Source organism: Hippichthys cyanospilos, chromosome 11 (assembly GCF_059441005.1).
Source record: "Hippichthys cyanospilos isolate Australia breed blue-spotted pipefish chromosome 11, RoL_Hcya_1.0, whole genome shotgun sequence".
Taxonomy (NCBI): Eukaryota; Metazoa; Chordata; class Actinopteri; order Syngnathiformes; family Syngnathidae; genus Hippichthys; species Hippichthys cyanospilos.
The window spans coordinates 11402023-11427326 of NC_142379.1; the positions used below are offsets into that span (position 1 = coordinate 11402023).

At 42.1% G+C, this 25304-nt stretch overlaps 1 protein-coding gene across 2 annotated transcripts in view; it reads left to right on the forward strand.

The window, feature by feature from the left end:
* The first annotated feature begins 738 nt into the window (after window positions 1–738).
* Window positions 739–25304, forward strand: part of kmt2a (lysine (K)-specific methyltransferase 2A) — a 56419-nt gene continuing 31853 nt past the window's right edge. For both annotated transcript variants that reach the window (XM_088427149.1, XM_088427150.1), the window contains exons 1-6: window positions 739–1014; window positions 17181–17253; window positions 17812–21089; window positions 22348–22525; window positions 23368–23596; window positions 24397–25091. In XM_088427149.1, the coding sequence (XP_088283275.1) occupies window positions 766–1014; window positions 17181–17253; window positions 17812–21089; window positions 22348–22525; window positions 23368–23596; window positions 24397–25091 (4702 nt within the window). In that variant the 5' untranslated portion in view covers window positions 739–765. The remainder of the gene's footprint in view (window positions 1015–17180; window positions 17254–17811; window positions 21090–22347; window positions 22526–23367; window positions 23597–24396; window positions 25092–25304) is intronic.

Here is a 25304-nt window from a genome sequence, read left to right on the forward strand (position 1 = left end):
CATGCAAACCATTTTTGAGAGTTGATTTTTTAAATTGATTTACAATATGTATAATTTGATGTATTCTTATCACAAATATTTCATTCACATTTGCACCTGGATACATTAAAGTCTCCACCAACATGCATATTTTTCAGGATATGGGAAGAAAAGAAAGCAAGGGTTTGAACCTACAGTACCATTTGTTTCAGGATTTGTGAGGCATACTGTATATATGCTAACAAGACATCTGCCACGCCACTTAACGGACGGATGGAGAGGGAGAGAAGAGAAAGACTTTATGCATCTCTTGGCAAAACTCTATTCTTGGGGGGTACTCTGATTTAACACCAAGTAACAGTACAGATAGCCAGGAAGCTCTGAAACAACCTGTGCTATGTTCAGACGCTATTACGAGTGTGCAAAAACAACGTTAAATGAAATAGTAAATTCGTTCTACAGTGCTTAAGTTTAAAAAAAATCGTCTGATGCCGCTATGCATTCTATTCTAACGGGTTTTTTTTTTTGGTCATTCAAGTGGACCGCTCGTTTCCCGGGCAAAGCCCCTGAATCTGATTAAGACCCGGCGGCGCTAAAGCACTCCAATCGCGCCCGCTGAGCAAATGCATTGTCCGGGCGGTGCGGGTCCGCCCCGCAACCTGCATAACGACGCGTCGGCCAGTGAGAGTGAAGGCTGTGGCGGAGCTTGTTTATGTGGAGTGCTGGCTCAGGGTTCCGCCCACCGACGTATCTGTGATCGCAGGGCACATAGGCACAGAGTGTAAAATGGCGCACAGCTGTCGGTGGCGCTTCCCTGCTCGGCCCGGAGGGAGCAGCAACTCCGGCACCGGGAGGAGAGCGGGCCGGATAAGGGTCACCGCCTCGCTGCGGAACGTCCCGGGAGCCCACCCGCACGCCGCTGGCCTTGGACCCGGGTTTGATGCTGCACTACAGGTCTCTTCGGTCATCGAGAGCAACCTGCAGAAATTTCGGGATGTTTTGGGGGAGTCGAGCGACGATTCGGGCAGCGCCGAGGTAAGCACCGGACGGACGGGGAATGAGCGGGATAGACTAGCTCGGATGGGCACCGACGGTACCGGGGGGCGAGGTGTTCGCGGTTTTCCAGCTAACGGTCCAAACTTGACAATCTGTCGGTCTCCGAACTGAGCAAAACTTGCAATCGCCAGGATGCTCCGTTCACTTTGTTGCACTTTTACGGGACCAAACTGAAGTCCAGAACCTACACCACACCGAACCGAGACGTATACTCGTGTCAGGTTCTGCAGGAAACAAAGTTTGTACTGGAACTCAGACATGCTACATCCTTTACACTCTTTCGGACTGGATGATTACTAGCACGCTAACGCCAAAACACTCCCCCCATCTTCCTTTCAATCTAGATGCTACGTTATGATGTTTTCATCAACCAAATGCATTATCGGCGTTATGGACCTGTTATTCACACATTGTAACACAAATCTTGAAACTAAAGCTCTACAACTGATCTACTAGTTTAGCTACTTGACATTAGCTCGACTGGACGCTTTCTAGACTTGGACGTCTCGTACAACAGTAAAAGTTGTTTATTTTTCTCTGTGAAAAAGAAAGAGACGAAAACATTGCGTGTGTTATAACGACGTTAGAGTTGGGAAGCCTTCAAGGTAGCGTGTGTTATGTTTGAAAACAAGACGTCAACTTGAAGGGGCGAGAGTACACAAATGTGGTCGGCACTCGAAGTTAGCTTCCCGTTTGGGTAGTATTTTGTTTCAGGGAATTATTTTGCACCGCTCACGGGTGGCTTTACAATAAATAGATCGGGTTAATAAACAAGCCGGTGCTTTTTCTAGAGATGCGCATCTTGCTGCGAAGATTCTGCTAACCTAGCTGGTGGGTTAGCGCGTTCGCTAGCTCGTAGTACACACTTATTTCTTCCCCGTGAGTTTTTTTTTTACGCTGTGGAAATTGCCCTTGTGTTTATGTCTGTCTGGCATCCATCTAACGGATCGGGCATCGCGGTGAAAGCCGGCGGAGTTTGCAATTGAAGCTCTTTTCTAGTGCAGTTGCTGGCTAGGCTACCGAAATTAGCATACTACGCCACGCTAGCCGTCATGCTACTGCTGATGCGTTGGAAAATGGGAGGTGAATCCATTCTCCTCGTAGCCAGTGCGTAGCTCGCTAGTAGCGACATCATGCGCGGCTTGTAAACCCCTCACGGGCACGTTTATTACTGAGCCACATGCATCCCCGTGAAATCGAAATTCCTCGTTTTTTTTTTTTAAACATCGCACAGAGCGTGCATGTGCAACTTGAGGGGGTTCGAGTTGGCTTCGTCGAATGACAGTACGCATGCAGGGCCGGCTACAACAACAACGAGCCCCTCGTTTGACGGGCCGTGTGATGTGGGGGTGTGTTCGTTTTAGCGAACTACCATCTTCCTTCCCCCTGAGCAGCAGCAGCAGCAGCAGTAGCGGGCCAACCTTAGGCAGTAGAAGATGAGTAGTTCGGTTTTTCAGCATAAGTGATGTAGCGATGCTTTCATGCAGACTGTGCAGGTTCGGTTTCTGGTCTTCTGACTCAGGAATGTAGAGGTGGGTCCAGTACAGTAGCTAACGATTGTACTGAAGTACTGTTACTTTAGAACAAGGGCCTCAAATTCAAGTTGTGTGGGGGACTGTTGAAGATTGAGTCTGGGGTATGTCTGGGCATCATCGAGAACCCCCCCCCCCCCCCCCCCCCCCCCCAAAAAAAAAGGTCCATTCATTTAAAAAGTTTTTTCATTTCAATTTGTCTGGTTTTCTGCATTTGTATCGATAACAGCTCTGATGGTTCTTGAACAAAATTGGCTGCCCTGACCTTTTCCTCATTTACTTTTGGTAGGTTTTTTTTTTTTTTTTAACATAGAAAAACAATGTTGTGCCGAAACCCTGACGTCAATATCTGTTTTTGTGTTTGTTTGTTTTTTTCCAACAAATTTTTGAACTCCATATCCATTTTGAGGAAAAAAATGCTAAATAAACTTTTGCAGCAGTTGTATTCTGTATTTTCATGCTTCAAAACTGGGAATTTCATAGAAAGGAGCTTGAAAAAAGAAAACAACCCCGCTTTAGTCAGTCTTCTCGGTGTGTTCCTGTGGCTGTGACCTTTTCTCGCTCCCCTTTAAAATTTGCCTTTTCACCAAGTGGTCCCCCTCCTATTGGGCTTTACCCATATTTTGAGCACAGTAAATTTTATTGAGGACATGTCCGAAAAAACAAGCATCTTTTGTTTTTCTGAAAGTTGGCTGTATTTTGCTTTTGGCTGCTTTTTTTCCCAACCTTTCTCTCAATGACAGAGGAAGGGTGACAGGATATCTATTCCTTCCACTTGGTGTCACAAAACCTAACACTTCAGAGCTACGATTTCCTGTAAGATGTCCTTAGTCTAAGCTACGGTATCCCATAAGTTCGTAAAAAAATGGCCATGGCAATGACAGGGCAAATGAAATGGGGGGCTGCACTAACAATACACTTTGATAGAGGGCCTCAAATTACAGTATAATTCTGGAGGGCATGAATGGCCCCGAGGCAACAAATTTGAGACCACTGCTTTAGAATAATATGAGTTGAAGTGTCATCTTTTTTTCCTCATTTTAGAGGGCTGGGTGGCAGGATAAGTATTCCTTCCACTTGGTGTCACAAAACATATCACTTCAGTTAGGTTTTGAGCCTGAGCTTAAAGGTGATCAAGAACAAAACAAAAAAAATAGACAAATAGACAAAATATAAAAGTATTGTACAAATTCGTTTTTTTGGGTAGCGCAACACTAACATTCCATATAACTGTGATTTGTTGACACTTGACTCAAGTACTTTCAAGTCATATTTCAAGCTCCTAAGTTTTAAGGAGGTAAAGAGTAAAGACTTTCCAGCATTCTCAAACGCTGAAGTTGAAACTGCATCAGCCCTTTCTGTTCAAACTGCCAACAAATAAATCCCACGTGCCCTGGTGGGACGCAAGAGTAATGAAAGTACGGCAGCGTGTTTGATTTGTCGAGACAGACTAGGTCGCTACAATGCCGCACAATTAAAAATATATGCGCTTTAGTTTCAGAGAGCTCTTCGTGCCTTTTCCCAAAGAAACACATTCTTTTTCTCGTGTCTTGTTTTGTGCTCCAAAGTATTCTTTAGCTTCTCGAGTAGTCGTGCAACATTACTGATGCAGAAAAGCAGACTGGGGCCATTCATCCTCATAGAGCTCGGCGAAGCCTATTGAAGATGAGGGCCCGGCTTGGTGCGCGCATTAATACTTTCTATAAATAAATGCTTAATCATAGTTACAAGAAACATTTTCGGATAAAGTACGGAGGCATGCTACGGTAAGTTTCATGACTCACATTGGTATCGGCTGCAGTCAGACTTTGCTTTGAGATAATTCTGAATTGTTAGTAACTTTAATCCGATTTTAGTAGGAGTTAATTTGTCTCATCTTAATACATTTGGAACACTTATTGTAGAGGGACAATGAATGTTGCACATCAAACTCATAGCGATAAACTACTGAGGTGATAAATGAACACGTATGTACGTCCTATACGTATGACACAACTACCTTCTGAATCATCTGCAAAAGCGGTTTGAGCGCCATGTTGCAAGTTTTGCCATTGAAATGCCATTTTTTTTGGCCAAGTACCCTTTAATTACACCTAAAAGTGAGTGTTGTGCCATATGAGTCTGATTTATTAGACACTACATTTGGAATGGTAACCTTAGGTGCATTTTATTCTAAAAATTCAGAAGGTAGTTGGTATAACAATCTATTTCATTTCTACCGTGTTTATTGAAACATTGTTATTAATGGCAATACACATCTGTATAAAACTTAACCAAATAAATGCATACAACATTTTACAAATGGGTCATCATAGCACATTTTAATGAAACGTTGGTTCATGTTTCAGTTATTTTGCTCTTAAGTTGAAAAGAAATAGCTACGGCTTCTATTACTGCAATAAAAAGTATTTAATTACATTTGCTCGTACCTGCAGAAACCCTTTTAAAACTTCACAAGCCCCCTGAGATACCTTCACATTTGAGAACCACTTATAATGATTAAAGTAACATTTTTTAAAATATTTTAAATCTGACAGGATGTTTCATATTTTTTCAGTGTTTGAGGGCAAAAACAGGAAAAAAATAAATCTATACAGTGGACTTAAGCACCACTTTTTATTTCTATACCGATACCAGTTTGAGTACTCAACTCCCGAGTAGTGGCTGTTACTAATATGACGAGTGATTTTGACACACACACACACCCCACACACACACACAAAAAAACACTGACATAATTTTGAATTAAAACCAACCTATTCCAATATAACATTTTTATGCAAATGTCATGAAATTAATGGCAGATTTCTATTATTGTCATTGCTAGTTTGTGATTGTAAAATTGCTCCAAGAGAGCGAGCATTGCTTGTATCGGATGCCATCGCATGTTCTGATACCTTGAAATAAGGCCCGGCATCAACCATGCATTGCGCATCATGATTGAACAAACTTGCCAATTTTGGAGTTTCCTGTAAAGTGATGCTTATGGAGATATGAGGATTTCGCCCCAGGCCAGCCAAATGTGTTCATATTCAGTCATATCTAAACTGTATCATTATATTTAGTTAAATTCCAGTGACTTTTGATTTTAAAAACACAATACTATGTGTATTACATTCTCCTGAGACCCAATCTATTAATTTGTGTCCACAGCAGTGTACAGTGGTTTTTGATATATTATCTTCGCAATCGTTCGAGGTACTTTACTAAGTCCCACTGTGCTCAGTAGATAACATCTTAGCCTTTCCAATGATGTTTCATTTGTTTGGGTGGATGAAATTAACTTTGCCCTTTTGCTGAAAATGGAGAAAATGGACATTACCGTGGACTCAGAAATAAGAAATAAGCTGGGCCTCACCAAGCTATTAATCAGTAATTATTTTAATTGATCTGCAGACTGTTGATATGTATATATGTGTGTGTGTATATATATATATATATATATATATATATATATATATATATATATATATATATATATATATATACACATACATACACACACACACACACGTGTTGCGTCCACAGCTTGTGGTTTTCATTCGGGATCAATGTAATGCGTCTGTGGCCAGACCGGGGCAGGATTGCTCAGGCTCAGCGCAGCCCGCTGGGTTCATAGGACGTCGCTGAACAGAGCACCAGCCGGACACTGGGCCAGGTCTTCCTCCCTCCCTCCCTCGCTCCCTCCCTCTGTCAAATCCATCCAGACAGAAAGACCCAAATCCAACACAGACACAGAACTCCGTCTGAGAAGCAGAGCAACTTTTATTCTGACAGCTGCCACTTTGGAATGGATTACTAAGCCTATTGCCGCGGCTCAAAGGGGTGCTTGTCGGCTGTTGCTGTCCAAATGAAGGCATTTGTTAGCTTTTGTCTGCGTGTAGGGAATTCATTCTCTTGATCCGTCCAAGTTTCAGTTGCTTCCAAGCTGTCCACTTTTTGTTGTTTTATAATCGTGCAACACATCCGCCGCCAGTCTCTTACTACCTTGACCCCTTAATTTTACTGTCCTGCTAAACAGTCTTCATCCTTAAAAGCCTAAGGTCAGTAGTGACTTCACATTAGTGTTAATCAAAAGTAAATAACTCTTATGCAGTTGAGCTTAGGGCTGAGCAGTAAATATAAAAATAATTTGATCATTTTGATGTTTTAAAAGTTAAAATTTGAAAATGAGCCTAAATCGCTAAATCGATGTTTTTCAGAAGTGGCTGAATGCTGGACGAGTAGTTTACAAGACATATTTACAATAGTTGCAAACTGCTTAACTCATTCAGAGACATCAGAATTCGGAACCGCTTTTTTTACATAAAAATGCGCCTTTGTGATTGAATTAGTTCACAGGTGTCAAACTCAAGGCCTTGGGGCCAGATCCGACTCGCCACATCATTTTACGTGGCTCCCGAAATGCCGATTTGACTTCCAAGTTACTACCTTAAGTACCAAACATGAAGTTGTCTTCAAGTTATGCACAACCTATGAATGTTAAGTTTATGGTTAAAACTGATTTAAAACTGTATACATTATCGTTGTCTAAATATTTTTCCACAAATTTATATTTTAAATGAATTAAAACCTTTACGTCAATTTTTTAACATTTATTACTTCGGTTAAAATCAATTAAAACCATAATCGTCCAGACAGACAGCTGAAAATTGAAATTTCAATCTTGGGCCCTGTTGTCTGAAAACTTCAGATTTGGACTTAAATAGTATATAATATGCGTGATTATCTGTGCAAGCAGTGTGCCATTAGACAAGCACGCAGCTTCGATGGAACATTGCTTTTGAACAAACCAGGCTGACTCGAATGTGTGTTCTAATTTATGGAGCGAGAATTCTCTAAAATCTCATAGTTTATCCATCCATCCACTTTTTAGAGCCGCGTATCCTCACAAGGGTCGCAGGCTTGCTGCTGCCTATCCCAGCTGACTTGGGGCAGTAGGCGGTGGACACCCTGAACTGGTAGCCAGCCAATTGCAGGGCACACAGAGACGAACAGCCATTCACACACCCAATCACATCTAAGGATGATTTTGTATGGCTAATACAACTGCCATGCATGTTTTTGGAGTGTGGGAGGAAGCTGGAGTGCCTGAACAGAACCCAGGCGGGCTCATAGAGAACATGAAAACTCCACACAGGAAGGCCGGTTCGAGGTGAATTTCAACCTCGTGTCCCTGAACAGTGAGGTGGACATGCTAACTCCTGAGCAACCAAGCAGCCTTCTCACAGTTTATATATCCAGTATTTGAAAAAAAAGTTGATTATCAAATGGTACAAGTTGGTCATTTCCAATTCAATAGAAATGTGTTCCCTCTGTTTATATCTTTTTTTTTTTCCTGCTCACTTTAAGAAATATCGTTTTGAACACTGGAAAATTCATCAGGCGTTATTCTGTAGTACATATTTTAGGAAAATCTTGTCATTCCCGTGGACTCAATTTCATGTGGCATTTGTGTCTTGTCCCATTCCTATTACATACAGTATGTATGAAGACTGGTTGGCCTTAATGGGCAGACATTTTGGCATCATAGTCTTCCTACAACATCAGACTCACAAGTCAGATGTGAAAATGTAAGACACATATATCATGAATCCAGATTAAGTCATTTGTTGCGTTGCGTTTTGCCCTTTTTGCAGTGATTAACGTCTTATACTATAAGACTTATAGTATGAAGAAATGATCAATTTGAGTTGTGAGGTACATCTGCTTAGTTATCGAAATAGTTGTTCATTTGATAAACCGATTCATTTTCACAGCCCTACTTGAACTATTGCCTGTGCAGTTAAAGTTTCAAGATAACATGAAGTTTTTTGTTTTTTTTTTCCATAGAGCTAGAGGATAGCCATCCAAACAAGTCAGAGGTTGAGCAGCATCATGGAATTGTTGTTTCTTGAGAAATGCTATTATGTCGATGTCCCCATATGGCTCTCTGGCCCACTGGTTTGAGAAACACGTTGTGTTTTGGCGCATGGGGCTCGAGTCCAGCAGGTGTTTGGCCTGTTTAAATAGAAGAGACCCTTCCCCCACTCCCCGCGTACCCATCCCAGAGACAGCGTGTGGATTGGAGCAGGAAGCTTTGTGTCTGCTTTTATTCTAGCGCTCACAAAGTGTGGGCGGCTGAAAGAGCACAAGCAGGAATATCAAAGGATGCGAGGAGAACCCCCTCCCCATCTCCTAGTCCCCCGCCCTTTTTTGTCCCTACAGGACAACACTGGGAGGAGAATTAGTCACAGACCCTCCCATCCATGGCTTTATTCGGCTACAGCAGGCGGTCAAGGCGCTTTCACCTCCGCTTCTCGAGTCGAGATGAAGAGAGCGGCTGGAACTGTCTTTTTTTTCCTACGCTTTGAGTGTCGTAGGGGGCAGGTGTGTCCCTGACATGTGTAGCCATGTGTTTCGGGTCTGCATTGTGCTAAGGCTGAAATGAGACCTTGAGTAATTCGAGTACTTGGGTTGAGAAAAATGCTCGAGGTGTTTTTTGGTTTTTTTTTGCACCAGATACCCACTTATTAAGGTATATCTCAGAAAGCCTTTTAAGCCAATCGCAGCAATTGTCAATGCTCTCTGCATGACAGTAAAATCGGAAAGGGGGCCATCTTCAAAATAAACTTTAGTTTACCAAATAACATTTGGACACAAATGCCTTGGCGCGCTTTCATTTTGAAGTTGTTCCTGCGTCGAGCATAACTTGACTGGTCTTTCTACTGCAACTATTCTTTCCGACTCACAACACAACAATGTTCCCAAAATCACGTTCAATCTCCAATTACGTTGACATTCACATACGGCACCTGTTGCCGGTGTTTACAAGTGGTTGGGCTTTATAATAGTTGTATTTAGCATAAATTAGCAGTTTCCAGTAAAGCTCAAGTGCTCCATATATGCTTGCGCGATAGACGTAAATGACTGCACACTTTGATGCTCACTGCCTGACACAGTTGCTGTTCCTACTGATGACATTTTAACAAACCATGCTGACTCAAATGTTCTGTTTCAGACAGTATTTTGTCTCATTGACCACCATTTCTGGGAAGAGATTTGTTTAAAATCCAATGTTCCAAGAAAGGAAAGTAGTTTAGGTAAAATAGTTTCGGTATTTATAATTTACAAAAGTTGCTCATTTACAATTAAGTGGAAATGTGTTATTCAGGCTTCTGTGTTCATAATTACTTTTCACCAAGTAAAAAAAAAATACGTATATTTTTTTATTGACATCCAACTGCTCAATATTGACGACCGTTGCTTGAATAGGCACCAGCGACCCTAATGAAGATAAGCAGCTATGAATAATGAATGTTGGAAGACCAAAAATACTTGATAGCTGCAGCCCTATATTGTGCACATGCGTGCTTGTACATATTGTACGTCTATGTAAGACATGATGTACACTTGCCCTTCAATCTTCCTTCTTTGTCCACTTTTTATCTGGAGTTGCCTTACTGCGGAAATGTTTGTTTTGGACCGTATGCTCTCAAGCAAATGTCAAAGAGTTGCGCAGCTCTGTGTTGGGACACTAAAAAAATAACAAAAGTCCACCTTTTGCTTTGAGTAGCTGACATTGAGTGTGTGTGTGGGGGGGCAAAGCTCCTGTGGCGTGTAATCCACTCTGTTTTGTGGAGACACTCCAAGGCGGATGTGTCATCCGAGGGGCACACAGGAGTATGAGCTCATCATTCCAGGAAGGAATGAGGCATTCTTTGTGTTCTGTAAGCAGCAATTCCTGGAATGTTTCAAAGTGCTATTAAACTATTCACTTGAAATTCCACTTTTCCATTGATAACACCCAGTCAAACACAGATTGGCCAGGCCAAATATATATTTGAAAAAATAACTGTACACACAGTATTTGTCAATAAAGTGAATACTTCCTAGGTAATGGAAAATGGTGTGAAGCAGTGTACATACATGCATGTAGGTTAGATGCCCCGCTGGACAAGAAATGAAACAGCAAGTGTGATCTTTTTGTGGTTATATTGTGTGGCGTACTTGAGGTAACATAAGTCTCATAATGTCAAATGTCAAAAAAAAAAAAAAAAAAGGAAAAAAATAAACCCTAACAAGATTTAAAATGAAAAGATCCAGCCTTGAAGTTCGGGTGCTGTTTCTAACTATTTTCTTTATTATTTTTATTGTGATGAATGATTAGCCAACCCAGCCAGATGCTCCCTTTTTTTTTTTTTTTTTTTTTTGCAATCAGTGTGTATGTCCGTTTTTTTTTTTTTTTTCATTTCTTATCACTAATACAGCTTTTGTGGGTCGGCCAAAAACAGCAGTTCTTTTCAATGAGTTTTTTTCATTTTTTTTTCCATATGCACTCAATACCTTAATAAACACATTTTGCCACTTGCTGTCTGGCTCAGGTAACAACCTATCATGGCTTAGCTTGCAAACACACGACCAAGATCAGACAACAGGTTAGCAGTAATTTACCATTACCTGAGCTCTTTGCATATTAAATGTTGCTTTAAAAAAATAATAAACTTATTTAACCGTTTTCAGCAGTAATATTTTTAATATTTTGCCTATTATTAACTCAGTAACTGCAAGGCCAATGCAAAAAAAAGACATTGATAGTTTGAATGGCAGTGAATGAGTTCATTTGTAACTACATTATTTCTCATGTACCATTAATTCCTTTTTAAAAAAAAAAAATCCCACTGCATATGACATCATATGTGCTCAAGGTCCAGGCAATGATTATTCATTGCTAACCTTTTTTTTTTCTTTTTAGTTTGGCCATGTGATGTGCAGGTATTTAAGATGAGTCGTGATAAATTTGTAAAAGTATTAATTATACATGAAAAATATTTTACTTGTCAAATTTGTCATACATTTTTTTTCTTTTTGCTGAAAATGGCAAAGTAAGTTTAGTATCATTTTTACCGTCGGTTCTATTCCTTAATGGCACATCGGGCTGCCTTTAAAGTCTTTTGCGGTGTTTGGTGTCTTGTTGAAGGGTAATACATATCTAGTAAGATGTACAGTGTGCCTAATAACGTGAGATTTATTATGTGCAGCTTCTGGGTGTCTCACTCTTCCTGTCTTCCTCTTACTCACATGGGACCCATCTTACTCATTACTGGCTCTAATCGAGTTGCTCAGATCAAGAGTGTTACTTATATCTTAAATGTCACTGGTTGGCGCAGCTTTCATTGCACAGGAAGCTATTTCTGCCATATTGACGTTCCACTGTTTAACAGTATTACCAACAATGCCAGTGGGGTTTGAATTCATAAAGAATCCAAGTATGTATATCCTAACTCACCAGCTTGCCTTTTATGGGCTTGAGAGTATTTGGCAAACTCATGTGCGGTATTTGACACATAATTGTGGTGTCCGGTTTCTGTGCTATTATAAGACATTTTTCGGCCCTTTGGGTTCTCTTAAAGTTAGATGTAAATCAATACAAACGATCTAAGCGTAAAAATGCCAATGAATGTAGTAACAGTAAAATACTATTATTGGCTGCGCTATGGTTTTTTATGTGCCGAAATTGATTGTATCATTAAATGCATGCAAGTGAATCCCACGCTCAGTTCTATGGTTGACACTTATCGCACACTTCATTTGGACCATACAAAATTAAATGGACTCAGCCTGAGCACACGAATTAATAAATTTAATCAATTCTGGCAATTGCGATGAAATGATCTTTTACTAAATCGCCTCTTGAAGTAATTGAGGCAAAATGGAGCGGACTCCTTGTAGCTTTTTTTCATGGATTCATATCATAGAAGAACAAGGCAGGCTAGGTTCTAGCGATCCCTTTATAAGCTTTTTTTTTTGCATCAAGCTGCCGAAAAGACTGAAATGGCGCTAATCTGAGCTGTGGAAACTTAAAGGCATGTAGAACAGGAAAACTAAGAATCTTTAGTGAAATGATCATTTGAAATGTTGATGATTTAAAAAAAAAAGAAGAAGAAAGAAATCAGCGGTACACCTCAGTTGGAGACACAATTGAAAGCTTTTCAATGCCCTACAAGCAATAGAGCAATTTTTTTAATGACTCAAATAATGCGAAAAGGGCTTTTGTGTTTGAGTTCTAAATGATTATACAGTTTACCAGCCTGCTCAGATATATTCTGAAACAATCTAGTCATATTTATAGTGGAATGCTTTTTTTCTCTTGAATGTTTGAAGCAGGGGAATACAGTCCCTTATCTGCATGTCACAGCAAAAGTCCCTGAGGTTTTGACTTCGTCAAATTGAGACAAAGATGAGCACAGCAAAACTAATTCACATAAATTCTTTGCCTCTCAGGGGCATTCCCTCTCAACACTCAGTTCTTGCTTTTAGTTCTTTTATATCGGTGCAAGTGCTACTGATGGCTTCACAACCGCTCCATCTAATACAAGAGCTGAACGATAAGTTAGCTGTCGTTAGGTTGTGTGTGGGTTCCTAATGTTGTGGTCTATAAGTGATTACACAGTGGAACATCTAAGGGTTAACACAATCCAAGATGGGAGGCTTGTTCAGAATTTGTTTTCAGTTCACATGAGGTTTTTTTTTTTTTTTTTTCGATTGGAGCTTTTATTCTGTAAATGGTTTAGTGTTCGGGCAATATTTTTAGTAACATTGTAACATGCAGTAAGATACAAGTCAGTATTTCTGTGATGTAAAATGTTGAACCGAGGCGCTTAACATGGGAGAACTTGTATAGAAGCCAGCCAATTGCTTCTAGCATCTAACATTAGCGGTCAACGTGTGAGGTATCGTGAGGTAGGTTGACATTATAGTAAGCCTGGGCTATAAATTGAATTGTTTGATCAATTCATTTTAAAAATCAAAGATTTGAAAATTAACTAAATCTTCAAATCAGGATTTTGCAAAGATGGCAGAATTTTGGATGTGTGGTTTACAAGATGTCTTTACAATTGGTACTAATTACTTAATTGTGTCATTTATAAAGGGATATTCCACTTAGCTATTTTTGTCTAAAAGGTTAAAAAGCAAAAACTTTATAATTAATTGGATAACTATTTTTGTTTACATACAATTAATACTTTTAAAAACACATTTTCTCACTTGCTGTAGATTAATGACATTGCGTATGCACAAAGCTCAGGTAATGAACAATCACGACTCTGTTTGTGAATGTCACATGACCAATAGTTTAGCCATGATTGCTCGTTACCCAAGCCTTGAGCCCGTGTGATGTCATTTTCCGTTGACAATAAGTATAAAGTGTTTTCAAAGATATTAATTGATGATCTTATTAATCATATACAAATAATAACTTTTTACTGTAAAAAAAGGTAAATAATTGGACTATCCCTTACTATATATAAACAGCTGTTTTTTGCACAAGCTATGAATGTCTACGTTAAAAAAAGATTTTAAATCAGTATTCATTATTTTTTTTCTGAATATTCTCCACAGGATTTGAAAAAAGAAATGCAAATTTAATTACAATTTTGATGGGTTTATTTCTCCAATCAAAATAGTAATTACCTGGACTGAACACTAAAACAGAAGTGAACAGAAACCCAAATGTTAACGTGTAACCAAAAACAAAAAACAACATGACATCTACAGTATAACCTTTGGGATATCAAATCTTGACCCAATTATCAAATTATGATCTCAACATAGGACCTTTCAAGGTCAGCAACAGCACACATGGCTGCAGCTCTTTTTTTTTGTTATAGGAAAGCTTAAAGGGACATTTTGTTGTTCCCAGAAACATACTGACTGTCACAAATAAAGCGGCATATGGAGCATACCTCACACTTCAGTGTTTGTTTACATCTTGCAGTTACCTCACTGATCATACCCCTGCTGTTGAGCTCATCACACGGGCGTGGGTGTAAAACGATGGCAAGGGGGGGCCTTGTTGCGCGTAGGAGGCCCGTTTAGATTCATGATTGGCAGGCGTGTGCCGTGGCCCCTGACCTCGCGTGTCTTCCCAGGAGATGCTTTCCGCTCCCTGTTGTTGTTAATAGCCAAAATGATGTTTCCATGTTTTGTTTTTTGCCTCCCCTTTTTCCCAGCGCACGCCATTGCACCCCTCCCCAGCTCACCCCCCCCCCCCCCACACTTTGCTTGTTTACTTCAACCTTAGTAGTAAATACGTGCGTATGATACAACGAGAGCATACCAGATTGATGCGTGAGCTCACGTGTCCTTCGTCCTTGTGCAGCCGCTCTCCAGCATAGTGCGCTGTGATGTCATCGAGGTCTACTCACACCATCGCAGCGAGTCATAGTCGTCCGTTGGCACCCCGCCCTCCTTTCCTCAACGGCTGCAACAACGCCCACCGAGAGAAGCTCAGAGCAGTGACTGCAATGACTGAAGAGAGGGGAAGAGTAGGGAACGCTTAGCAACCGAGCATTTATGGACAGACGAAGTGTGCATGTTTCCCTCCTTTTAAATGTGCAAAATGGTTGCATTACATGTAAGTGATTTCTTGCTTACTCACCCATGCTGCACTTTCTGCTGGCCGTCATTTATATGTGCACTACACTTGCATAGTAGCTGCATTGCAAACTGGGCCAACAAGACCTCAAGTGCATCCCTGCACAGTAACTGCTATAAATAAACATGATAAAAAGACATCCTCACCTCAACTCTTAAGCGCGCACTCACTCAGTTGAAAAAGTAAAGATACGCAGCGGGTGTCTAATGTTGTCTTTCGTGCAAATATATATACTGTAAACCAGAAAAGAGGAGCAAAGGTCTTTTTGCATCATATGAAATTACGCTCTGTAACCAATTATTTCGGTAATGCATTTGTATTTGTAATAGGGTTAGGCATTTGACTGAATTTCATCAAATCTTTGGAAAAAAAAATCACATTGATTGTAGAGGAGAGCAGGAGTGTCTTGATACAAGTTTTCCCTTCCAATATGATAATGTTAGGGTTGTAGGATTAATAGATGAATTGCTGTCAGTCTTTTAATTGTTAATCAAATTTTCAAATTGCTACTTTATGATTTCTGCATGCTTAGATTGATTTTCATGCATTGAGTCACGCTTGAGTAGTTTGGGGTTGGAAAACAAACCCTGAAGTCGACTGATTGGCGGTCATTTTTTGACAAAACCTGATGGGTTCCTGTTCTGGGTGGGATGGAGGTCTATGTCAGAGTTGTTGGTCCTCTGAATGGTAAATTTAACATTAAAAATCGCCCCCATGGCACTTTTGATAAAGGGATGCATTCTTTGTAGAAGGTACTAGTTTTCCACAACAGTAGCTCAAGTATGGCCTACCGCATAAATGCAAAGCATCCAGCTGTGACTGTAACCACAGCGAACAAGAGCAATAAAGATGCTAATGTCGCGAGTCATAGCAAAGCTCTTTGCCAAACTAAACTTCTGAACACACCATCTTTGAGGAAGTCTGTGACAGGCTGGACGATGTTTTATTTTAGTGTTATTATCTAATTATTTTGCCATTGACAAGATGAAAAGACTAGTGACTAGACTTGGGACTAGTCAAACAGAGCAGCAGGTAAATAGTTATAACTCCATCTGTTAAAGGAAATGAAATACCGAAGCCTGTTTTTTTTTATATAAATCTTTTGATCTGCCACGATGGTACAATGTATCTAAAAAGGCTTGGTTGAAGGTTTTTCTCAGAAATCTTAAGGAGAGATCAAAATTAGATTCATTTACAGATTTAAATGACTTCATTGTAGTGTTTTTAATCGATTGACAGCAATAACTAAATTTGCAGTCTAGAGTACTGTCCGTTACAGATATTAATCCTACATGATGTCACTAGAAATTATACAAGCTTTCATTTATTTTGTAGACATGTTAATTTTATTCTTATGTTAAGTGAACTGTTAGAAACCTCCTAGTTTTTGTAGGCGTGGAACTGCGCTGAATGATGCTGAAATGTGTTTAGAATGATTTGACCTTCTCATGTGGTTGGTAACGACAATCAATAATCACTTTGGTAAGATAGACAGCAAGCAACAAGAACATATTGTTAAGCGAGTATTGTACATCATTCGAGCATGATCATTTTCTTCTGCAATTTTGTGGTCAGGAATTGAAAAAAGTGTGTTAGCCCACATCGTCTATTTACTTTTCACAAGACTGCCTTTCTGAGAAGTTAACGACTTCCTGTTTGCCTTGCTTACATAGAAATAATGTGAGCTTGTCAGAATGATTAAATCAGCTCCTATTGAGTCATATTTTGACATTTGCCTCATGATTGAGACGTTCTCTTGCTGGGGTGACGTATGACCAAGCATTTCAACATGTGACTGCTTCCCTCAATAAGCCTGCAAACGTTGGTGACTGGGTGTTAAGTCACAGCGTGCAATCTGAATGTTGGCAATTCATTTTATACCCTGCGGTTTGCACTCTCACCGTGAGCATTAATGAATCAATCGATATATCGTTTGCTCGTTTAAAATGTCACTTTGACCTCGATTTCCCGAAGCACTGTGTGATGTTATCACATTGCTTATTCCACCAACAGATATTGGCGGTTTACTATCACACAGGAACAAGAAAGTATTTAAGCCTTCGAATCTTCATCATCACTATGATCATCATTGAATAGCTCGATCTTTGTCTTACTCATGTGCTGCATTTCTGACAAAAATGAACACAATTTGGTTCCGACTACCAAGTACCTCTCTTCTGTTTGTTCCTTTTTAGGAAGAGGTATTTGGAGGATTTGGAACAAGCACTGAACAAAAAAGAATACCAAGTCCAACGACAACCACTTCAGGTACTGAAACCTCTTGTTATTTATTTATTTTTATTTTACCTCTGTCAAGAAACATTGTGTGGAACGTCGTGTAGATATCAACTTGGGTTTTTACAAGATGGGTACATAATATTTGTGGGATATTCCCATAATATTTATTTGACATTGAGAAGACAAAAATCTCTATTGTGTAGGTGATAACTTCAGGTTGTTCTGTGTCAGTTATGAAGCTGTAGCATCTTCTCTGTGTTGTGGTGTGTGACAGATTTGAAAGAAGTTAAAACATTACATTTTTTCTGTTTTTGAGATCTTATTTGACAGTATTATGATTGCCAGGCTTATGTAGGATCTTATCACTTGGTTGAATATTTTTAGTCTATCCATCTTTTAAGATGCAGAATGAATTGAATGAAATGCCCTCCATTTACTTTGCAGTGACTGACTAATGTTTGAACAGGAAGTCTCTTTTATTTTCTTGTTTTTATTTCTATGCATAAAGCATAAAAAAATCAACTGTAGTATCTGTACCATAAATACTAATATTTTACCCTTTAAATTGTGCTTTGGATTTATCTGCAGACCAACCAATACAGGAGAAGAAGCCAAGAGGACGTCCACCGCGCACCCTCACTGCCCAAAAATCTGCTGCAGGTCGACTTTCGCCCTCTTCCTTTCTCTCCCCCACACAGGCCAAACCTGAAGGTCCTGAAAGAACAGCCGAGAAGGTGAAAAGGCTACCTGGAAGGCCACCCGGCACTGGGGAAAAGCGAAGAGGACGGCCTCCATCATCGAGTTCCAAGAAAGCTTGGGGAACAGGCAGCCATGCGGCAGCGGAGGACGGTAGAGAAGCCGGGTCTGAGTCGAGCGTGGACATCGAGGAGGACAGAGACAGTAAAGGTGCAAAGAGAGCGCCACTGGCCTCCGCTCAGCCGCACGATGCCAATCTACCCCAAGGTGGGCGGGGTGAATCAAAAGCTCCCAAATTGAAGAGAGGGACTTCACTTACGTCATTCAAGTCTCGGCTCAAGGTCTTGCCTGGCGTCCCTCGACGTAGGCGTGGACGCCCTCCCTCGGCAGAGCGGCTCAAAGCTGAGGCGGCTGCGGCTCAGCTGTCCACCTCTGAATGCGGAGAAGGAAAACATAAAGCCGTTAAAGGAGGTGACAGAGGCACAGAACCACAACAACTCATCCTGTCTGGGGAACAGCAGGACTCTTCCAATCTTCCCTCCTCGCCATCTTCTTCCTTGCCGGACAGGGCGGTAGGACTCAGAAAAAGCCCTCGACACAGAAAGCCTGTCAGAATTGTCCCGCCGTCCAAGCGAACAGATGCCACCATTGCGAAACAACTTCTGCAGCGTGCTAAGAAAGGTGCGCAGAAACGAATGGAGAAGGGAGCTGTGGCTGGTGGGAGGGGCACCTTTGAAGCCGGTATCAGGAAGACACAGCTGAAGAACATCCGGCAGTTCATCATGCCCGTGGTCAGCACAGTCTCCCTTCGCATCATCAAAACCCCAAAGCGCTTCATTGAAGATGAAGGTAACTTTGTGTCCCCGCCCCCACACATGAAGATTGCACGCTTGGAGACACCAAGCTCAACCGTTTCCACATCCACCCAATCCACCTCCACCACCTCTTCCTCCCCCTCTCCGGCGGCGGCCTCCACTACAACAGCTACCACCAGCATCAGTACTACTGCACCCATCGTCTCCCTGCCTCCCCCTCCACCTCCCGCACCCACCCCCAAGGCTCCAACCACAACTGACAGTCTGCTCAATAGCAATACTGACAACGCGGCCAATGGGCGATTCAACAGTAGCACTGCTTCTTGCGGATCAAGCGCCGTGTCACAGCATTCATCGCAGCTTTCCTCCGCAGAGTCTTCCAGATCCAGCAGCCCAACTTTGGACGACTCCTCGTGCGAATCTCAGGCTTCCGAGGCCACGCAAGCTTTGTCGGAGCCCGAGGAGCACTCTCCATCCTCGCAGGGAGAAAGGGAGCCCAACCTATTGCGCAGCTCCCAGCCTCCCTCCCCTCCCTTGGAACCGGAGCGCGTTTTATCCAAGAGGAGTCGCCGTGGCCGGAGAGGTCAGGGGGTGAGTCGAGGAACTCAAAGCCAGACGACGAGGGAGACGCTGGCCGCCAGCGCCAAAAAGCCGATCATCAGCCCCCCCACCGGAGTGCTGATGTCTTCCTCCGCACTGCTGAATTCACAACAAGTTTCATCGACGGCCTCTTCTTCTTCTTCTCCTCCACCACCTCCTCTCCTCACACCGCCGCAGCCTCCCCAGTCAGCCTCGTCGAGTACAGCTGCTATTAGTGAGCACCACTCTCAGTCTCCCTGGTTGCAACATCCCATCCCCCCATTCATGCCTGGGTCATCAGTGATATCCAACACATTGGACAAAAGAAGCCGCTCCATTCTGAGAGAACCAACCTTCCGCTGGACGTCCCTGTCCCACCCCGAATACCAGTACTTCTCCTCTGCCAAGTACGCCAAGGAGGGCCTCATTCGGAAACCAATTTTTGACAACTTCCGTCCTCCCCCTCTGACTGCTCAGGACGTTGGTCTGCTGCCTCAAGGTGTCAGCGGAGTAGGCGGGGCTGCTCCGGTTGCCTTCCCTGCACAAGGTGGAGGATCAGGAACGGGGACCCGCCTGTTTGCCCCCCATCATTCTCACAGCCACCATCAGCATCCTTCCTCGTCCCGCTTTGATGCACCGCTCCAGAAGCGTAGCCCGCTGCTGCGTGCCCCACGTTTTACAGCCAGTGAAGCCCACTATAGGATATTTGAGTCGGTAACACTGCATTCGTCCTCTGGCAGCAGCCCGGGCTCCCTATCCCCCCATCAGAAGTCGTCAAGTTCCAGCAGAAGCTCACGGCGCAGGAGACGACTGATCTCGGGACTACTGCGTGGCCAGACACGGTCTCCTTCCCACTCGATGACCAGGCGCAGCAGTCACATCGGTGGCCAGAGAGGATCATCGGAGTCTGACTCTGTTTCCACCAGTAACCCCAGCTCCTTACCAGGGGGGTCTGCCGCTCCACTAGTTACTAGTGCCTTAGCTCCTGCTCCTTTTGGCAACTTCTCCGTTCCCATGGGTCTGAGCTCACAGGGGACACCTGACAGCAGGAGAGGGCAAACTGGAAACCAGCCACCTCCTCTATCAACCACATCATCCGCGGCTTCGCCACTTTTCCCCCTCTTTCCGTCTGGTGACCAGGACACAGGACGAGGAGCTGGAAAAGGAAGTAAAGAGAAAAACATGTCAGCTCCCCAGGACCCTGCTCCAAAGGACAAAGAAAGGGATGTTGAGAAACACAGGGAGAAGGAAAATAAGAAGGAAGGGAGGAAGGACGTGGAGAAAAGGAGTAAGGTTACCAGTCCAGATGGTTCTCCTATTGTGCCCTCCAGCCTCTTTATAGATGGGAGGGACTCAGAAGATGCTCTTTTATCTCTTGCTCCAAAAAAGACTCTAGGGAGAAGAAAATCATTGTCAGTTGATGCGGTAACAGACACGCCATCCTCTGAGGTGCGTGGTCTCCTCACCCCTGGTCCCAATTCGATTGCTAAGGAACGTTTGCCTAAAAAAGGCAGATCCAGTGAGAAGGGAGCAGACGTGGAGGAGGGGGAAAAGGAGGAAGAGAAACAAAGCGCGCCCAGCCAGCAGGTGGCGGGCCTGCCAGGGCAGCCTGGCAAACAACATCTCCCAGTGTCTTCGCTTGGATCAGTGCTGGAACAAGCAGAGAAACAACCTGCAGCCGATAAACGGGTTGTCGGGCTACTGAGAAAGGCCAAAGCCCAGCTCTTTGAAATAAAAAAGAGCAAGCTAAAGCCTGCGGATCAAACCAAGTTCCAGGTCAGTTTTCATATGAACACAGAAGGGTCATTCCATTCCAAATCACTCCAAAAAAATCTGAAGATATTATTGGTGAATGTTCAAACCCTTAAAGAACCAAAAATGGTGATAGCTCGCTGATAGAGATTTTCCAATGTTAAATCTTAAATTTCCGGTTACTTATAGCGGGGGGTTTAGGGGCCACAACCCACCAAATTTGGACAGTTTTGTCAAAATGGGGCATACCCACCACCCCTTGAAGACATTTTCAAACTTCTGAGTTAATCGTCACGAAAAAAAGCTAAATCTTATTGTTATAAAGGGAATCCAGCAAGGATTCAAATGTCAGTATTTATAGAATAATCATTCGACTTTGAATAATCATCAAAAGTCAGAGGTTATGGATTCCTTGACTCCTTGTTGCTGCTAAGCAAATAATATCTGAAACCTTTGTGCTTTATAGACTGCAAGATTATAGTTCATAAAAAACGAGTTCAAGGTTACATGATCAACAAGGTCAATTCCAAGGTCAAATTATTGCTTGGAAGATCAAGTTATTTAAATATGTGCCAATCTTCAAAATGGTTGAAGATTTAGAGTCCTGGTTTAGTTCCCTTTGCAATAATTGATTCATTGACCCATTAGTTGTTGTGGTATAAGGGTTTAAGAGAAAGCGGCCACACCTCTTTATGCCAAAAATGCCAAAATTAGGCAGGCCGTTGCTCTCAAATCCATGCTCGTGATTGACCTAAAATTTGATGTTGAGTGTTCGGCCGTCACAATCAACACATTCACATGTGTTTAATAAAAAACTAAAAACAGCTTGTGTAAAACCACCGGGTGATTTTGGCATAGAATCACCCACCCATAAGTTTATATTTCTGTTTCCACATGCAGCTATAATCAACATTTTTTTTTTTCATATAGAAACAGAAATCTGCATTTGTACTTAAAGTGAAACCTGATAATAAGAAAGTCCCACAGAGGGTGTTGCTCGAGGGGAATTCTGTTCTGTTTGCTTCATACATTATGCACGAAGCAGCACAGCCTGTGATTTTGAAAGCAATCCTTTGAACAGATCTTCTCTCTGTTTTTCTCCAGCTAATCTGTTGATTAATTTGACATAGGCGGCCAATGCACTCAAACTAGCGATGGGCCATCTTAGAGAGTTGACCTTGAGATTTTATGTGCTGTATTCTTCCATTGAAACAGACACCGATGGACGTCTGTATAAACAGAGCATAACTATCGGTTCTTCCTGTTTTGTTGTTGGGAGCAGGGTCAAGAGAGTGATTCTTCAGAGACGTCCGTACACAGTCCACGCATCAAGCATGTTTGCCGCCGTGCAGCTGTGGCTCTTGGTCGTAATCGTGCAGTGTTCCCTGATGACATGCCCACACTTAGTGCCTTGCCCTGGGAGGAGCGGGAGAAGATCCTGTCTTCCATGGGGAATGATGGTGAGGAATCAGTTCACCTCTTGTGGCTTCCACTTTTCTTGGATTGATTAATTTGATGGATAATGATACGTTTGTTAGACTTTTTTCATCTTACATAGTGTGTAAGGTATTTGTAAGCGTGCAGCCTTGCATCCGTAAGTCAGTGCTTAAATCAGTCAGTGCAATAATATTTTGCCAAGCCCCCCTAGGAAGGAGAAAACCTTTCACACATACTGACTGATTGCATCAAACATACTAAGTGATTGCATCACTAATATGGGATGACCTGTATGCAATTATTCTAAAAGGCAGGAACAGCATTTCTGGCGGTATCAGCAAATGTAATTTAATGTTTTTTGATGCCGTGACAGGAACAGTATGTATTTCTTTTCACATCAAGAGCAAATTAACTGGAACATTAAGCAACTTATTGCTAAATTGTGTGATAGTTGCTCAAACAGATGATGTTACGCGATCCTTCTGGATTTGCTGAATAAAATACACCTAAAGATGACACTAGAACTGTATCTCCATCGTTTATTACATCCGATACGAATGGCACAATATTGTATTAAATCCTTTTTTTCTCCAACCAAAAATTATTTTCACAGGTTAGAGAGTACTCAGCTGAAAAAAGATTTCACATTCGGTGAATAAATCAAAGGTTGAGAATCAATATTACTTAAGAATGAATTGAAATCAAAATACAGAATGTAAATAAAACAAAAAAAAACATTGCTATCTTTTATAAGAAGCACAAAACACAAAATGACATGTTTCAATTTTATGTTGAGCCAAGAATATTTGAATGTACTTGCTTTTATTGTGGTCTATTTAAATATGTATCATTTTCCCATCTGCAGACAAGTCATCAGTAGCAGGCTCAGAGGAGGCCGAGCCCCAATCCCCACCCATAAAGCCAAGGGAGACTCGGCAAAAGGCTGTTCACGAAGCTCCTCCCAAAAAGGGTCGGCGGTCACGACGCTGCGGCCAGTGTTCAGGTTGCCAGGTTCCTGAAGATTGTGGGGTCTGTACCAACTGTCTAGACAAGCCCAAGTTTGGAGGACGGAACATCAAAAAGCAGTGCTGCAAGTAGGTCTTAGTAGATCAGTGTTACGAATGGGGATGTACCAATAGTAGCGCAAATAGCAGGGATTAACTTTAAATGTATTTTTAAAGGGCCTGTATCTTGGAATTCCAGTTTTTTGGAGCTTTTACCCACATTACATAGATAATTTATCACCCAAAACACACCCAAAGTGTTATTTTCCTTCACTGATCCATTTATAAGACTTGAGTCTTGAGGCAGAAAATATCCAAGTGGCAAATATGTGGGATCGGACAATCTACATTGTAATACAGAAATGACACGGAAGTGTTATTATGAGTAGTGGTTTCTTGAGGGAAACGATTTGATAGGAGAAACGGGTCTTACTCTGTGTGGTCTCTTCACATGTGTTTTGCTTTGTTAGCACTCCAATTCGTTTCAATGTCAGTAAAACGCCTGTTTTTATCTTCTGCCTTCACTTCGATTCTGACTTCGGTTGCTGATTGCTACAACGCTAGCTTTTTTGTTGTTTCATCATGGCAGTTGGCTTTCCCCCACTGGTCATGAATTGAAAAAAAAGAACGCCTTTTCTTTTTGGTTTCTAGAATGCATTTTGTGGCATGGGGTATTAAATTGATGAAGTTAAGGACAATAATCCTTGTCATATGGGTTTGTGTTATCTGTAGTTCATTTTGTCATATTTAAAAAATTCATGTGAGATTTTTGCTGCACTACATTTGTATATTATTATTATTATAACTTATTATTTTAAATGTGACTAGGCAATGTGTAAAGTGCTGACATATTAGTCAAAGTGTCGTTTTTTTTTTGTCCCCATCTACAGGATGAGGAAGTGTCAGAACTTGCAGTGGATGCCCTCAAAGCTGTTCCTTCAGAAGCAGAGCAAAAGTAAGAAGGACAAGAAGAGGAACAGGCTCGCTGAGAAAAAGGAGGGTCTCAATCCAGTCAAAGGACAGAACTTAGAGTCCAGCACCAAGCCAGCCAATGCACCACCAAAGGAAGAACCTCCCCACAAAAAGAGTGACGTTTCTCCTCCCGGCCCGGACGAGGAGAAGTCAAAACAGCAGTCACCACCGCAACCATGTTCTCCGGCTCCGTCATCTTCTCCTTCTCCGGATGACTCCACACAAACCACCAGCACATTCATAGCCCAGGCCCATTCTCCCGACCCTAAGCAACCCTCGGCCTCAAGCAGCGTCCCGAACAAGAAGGGGCAAAAAGCGCAGCAGCCAGCGTCATCCTCCTCCTCCTCTTCCTCCTCTCCTTCTTCATCCAGCTCGTCATCCTCTTCATCTTCCTCATCTTCCTCCTCCTCCTCCTCGGCCCAAAATTCCCCCGCCCCTTCCCCGTCTATGCCATCTCATCCTCAACCGTCACAACAACCGCAGGGGCCACTGAGCGGTCAGGCACCCACAAGGAAAGACGCCTCACCCAAGATTCCGTTAAGCGAGCCCAAGAAGAAAACTCAACAGCAATCGCCACAACAGCAGAGTTCAACAACAACAGCGTCAGACACAAGTAAGCCACGGGCTTTTTTTTTTTTTTTTTTTTTTAAATCAACACTGAATAAGATCATCTCAGTTTGGGGTGTGGTCTTTTATTGGATGTGCGGTATTGGATTCCAGGCTTACCATATCCTTTAAATAAGTAATTCTCACCTTTTCTGTATTTCAGTCATTTAGCTGTGATTTACGTTCTCAGCCAAGTACCCACTAACCAGCGGATTGTGCC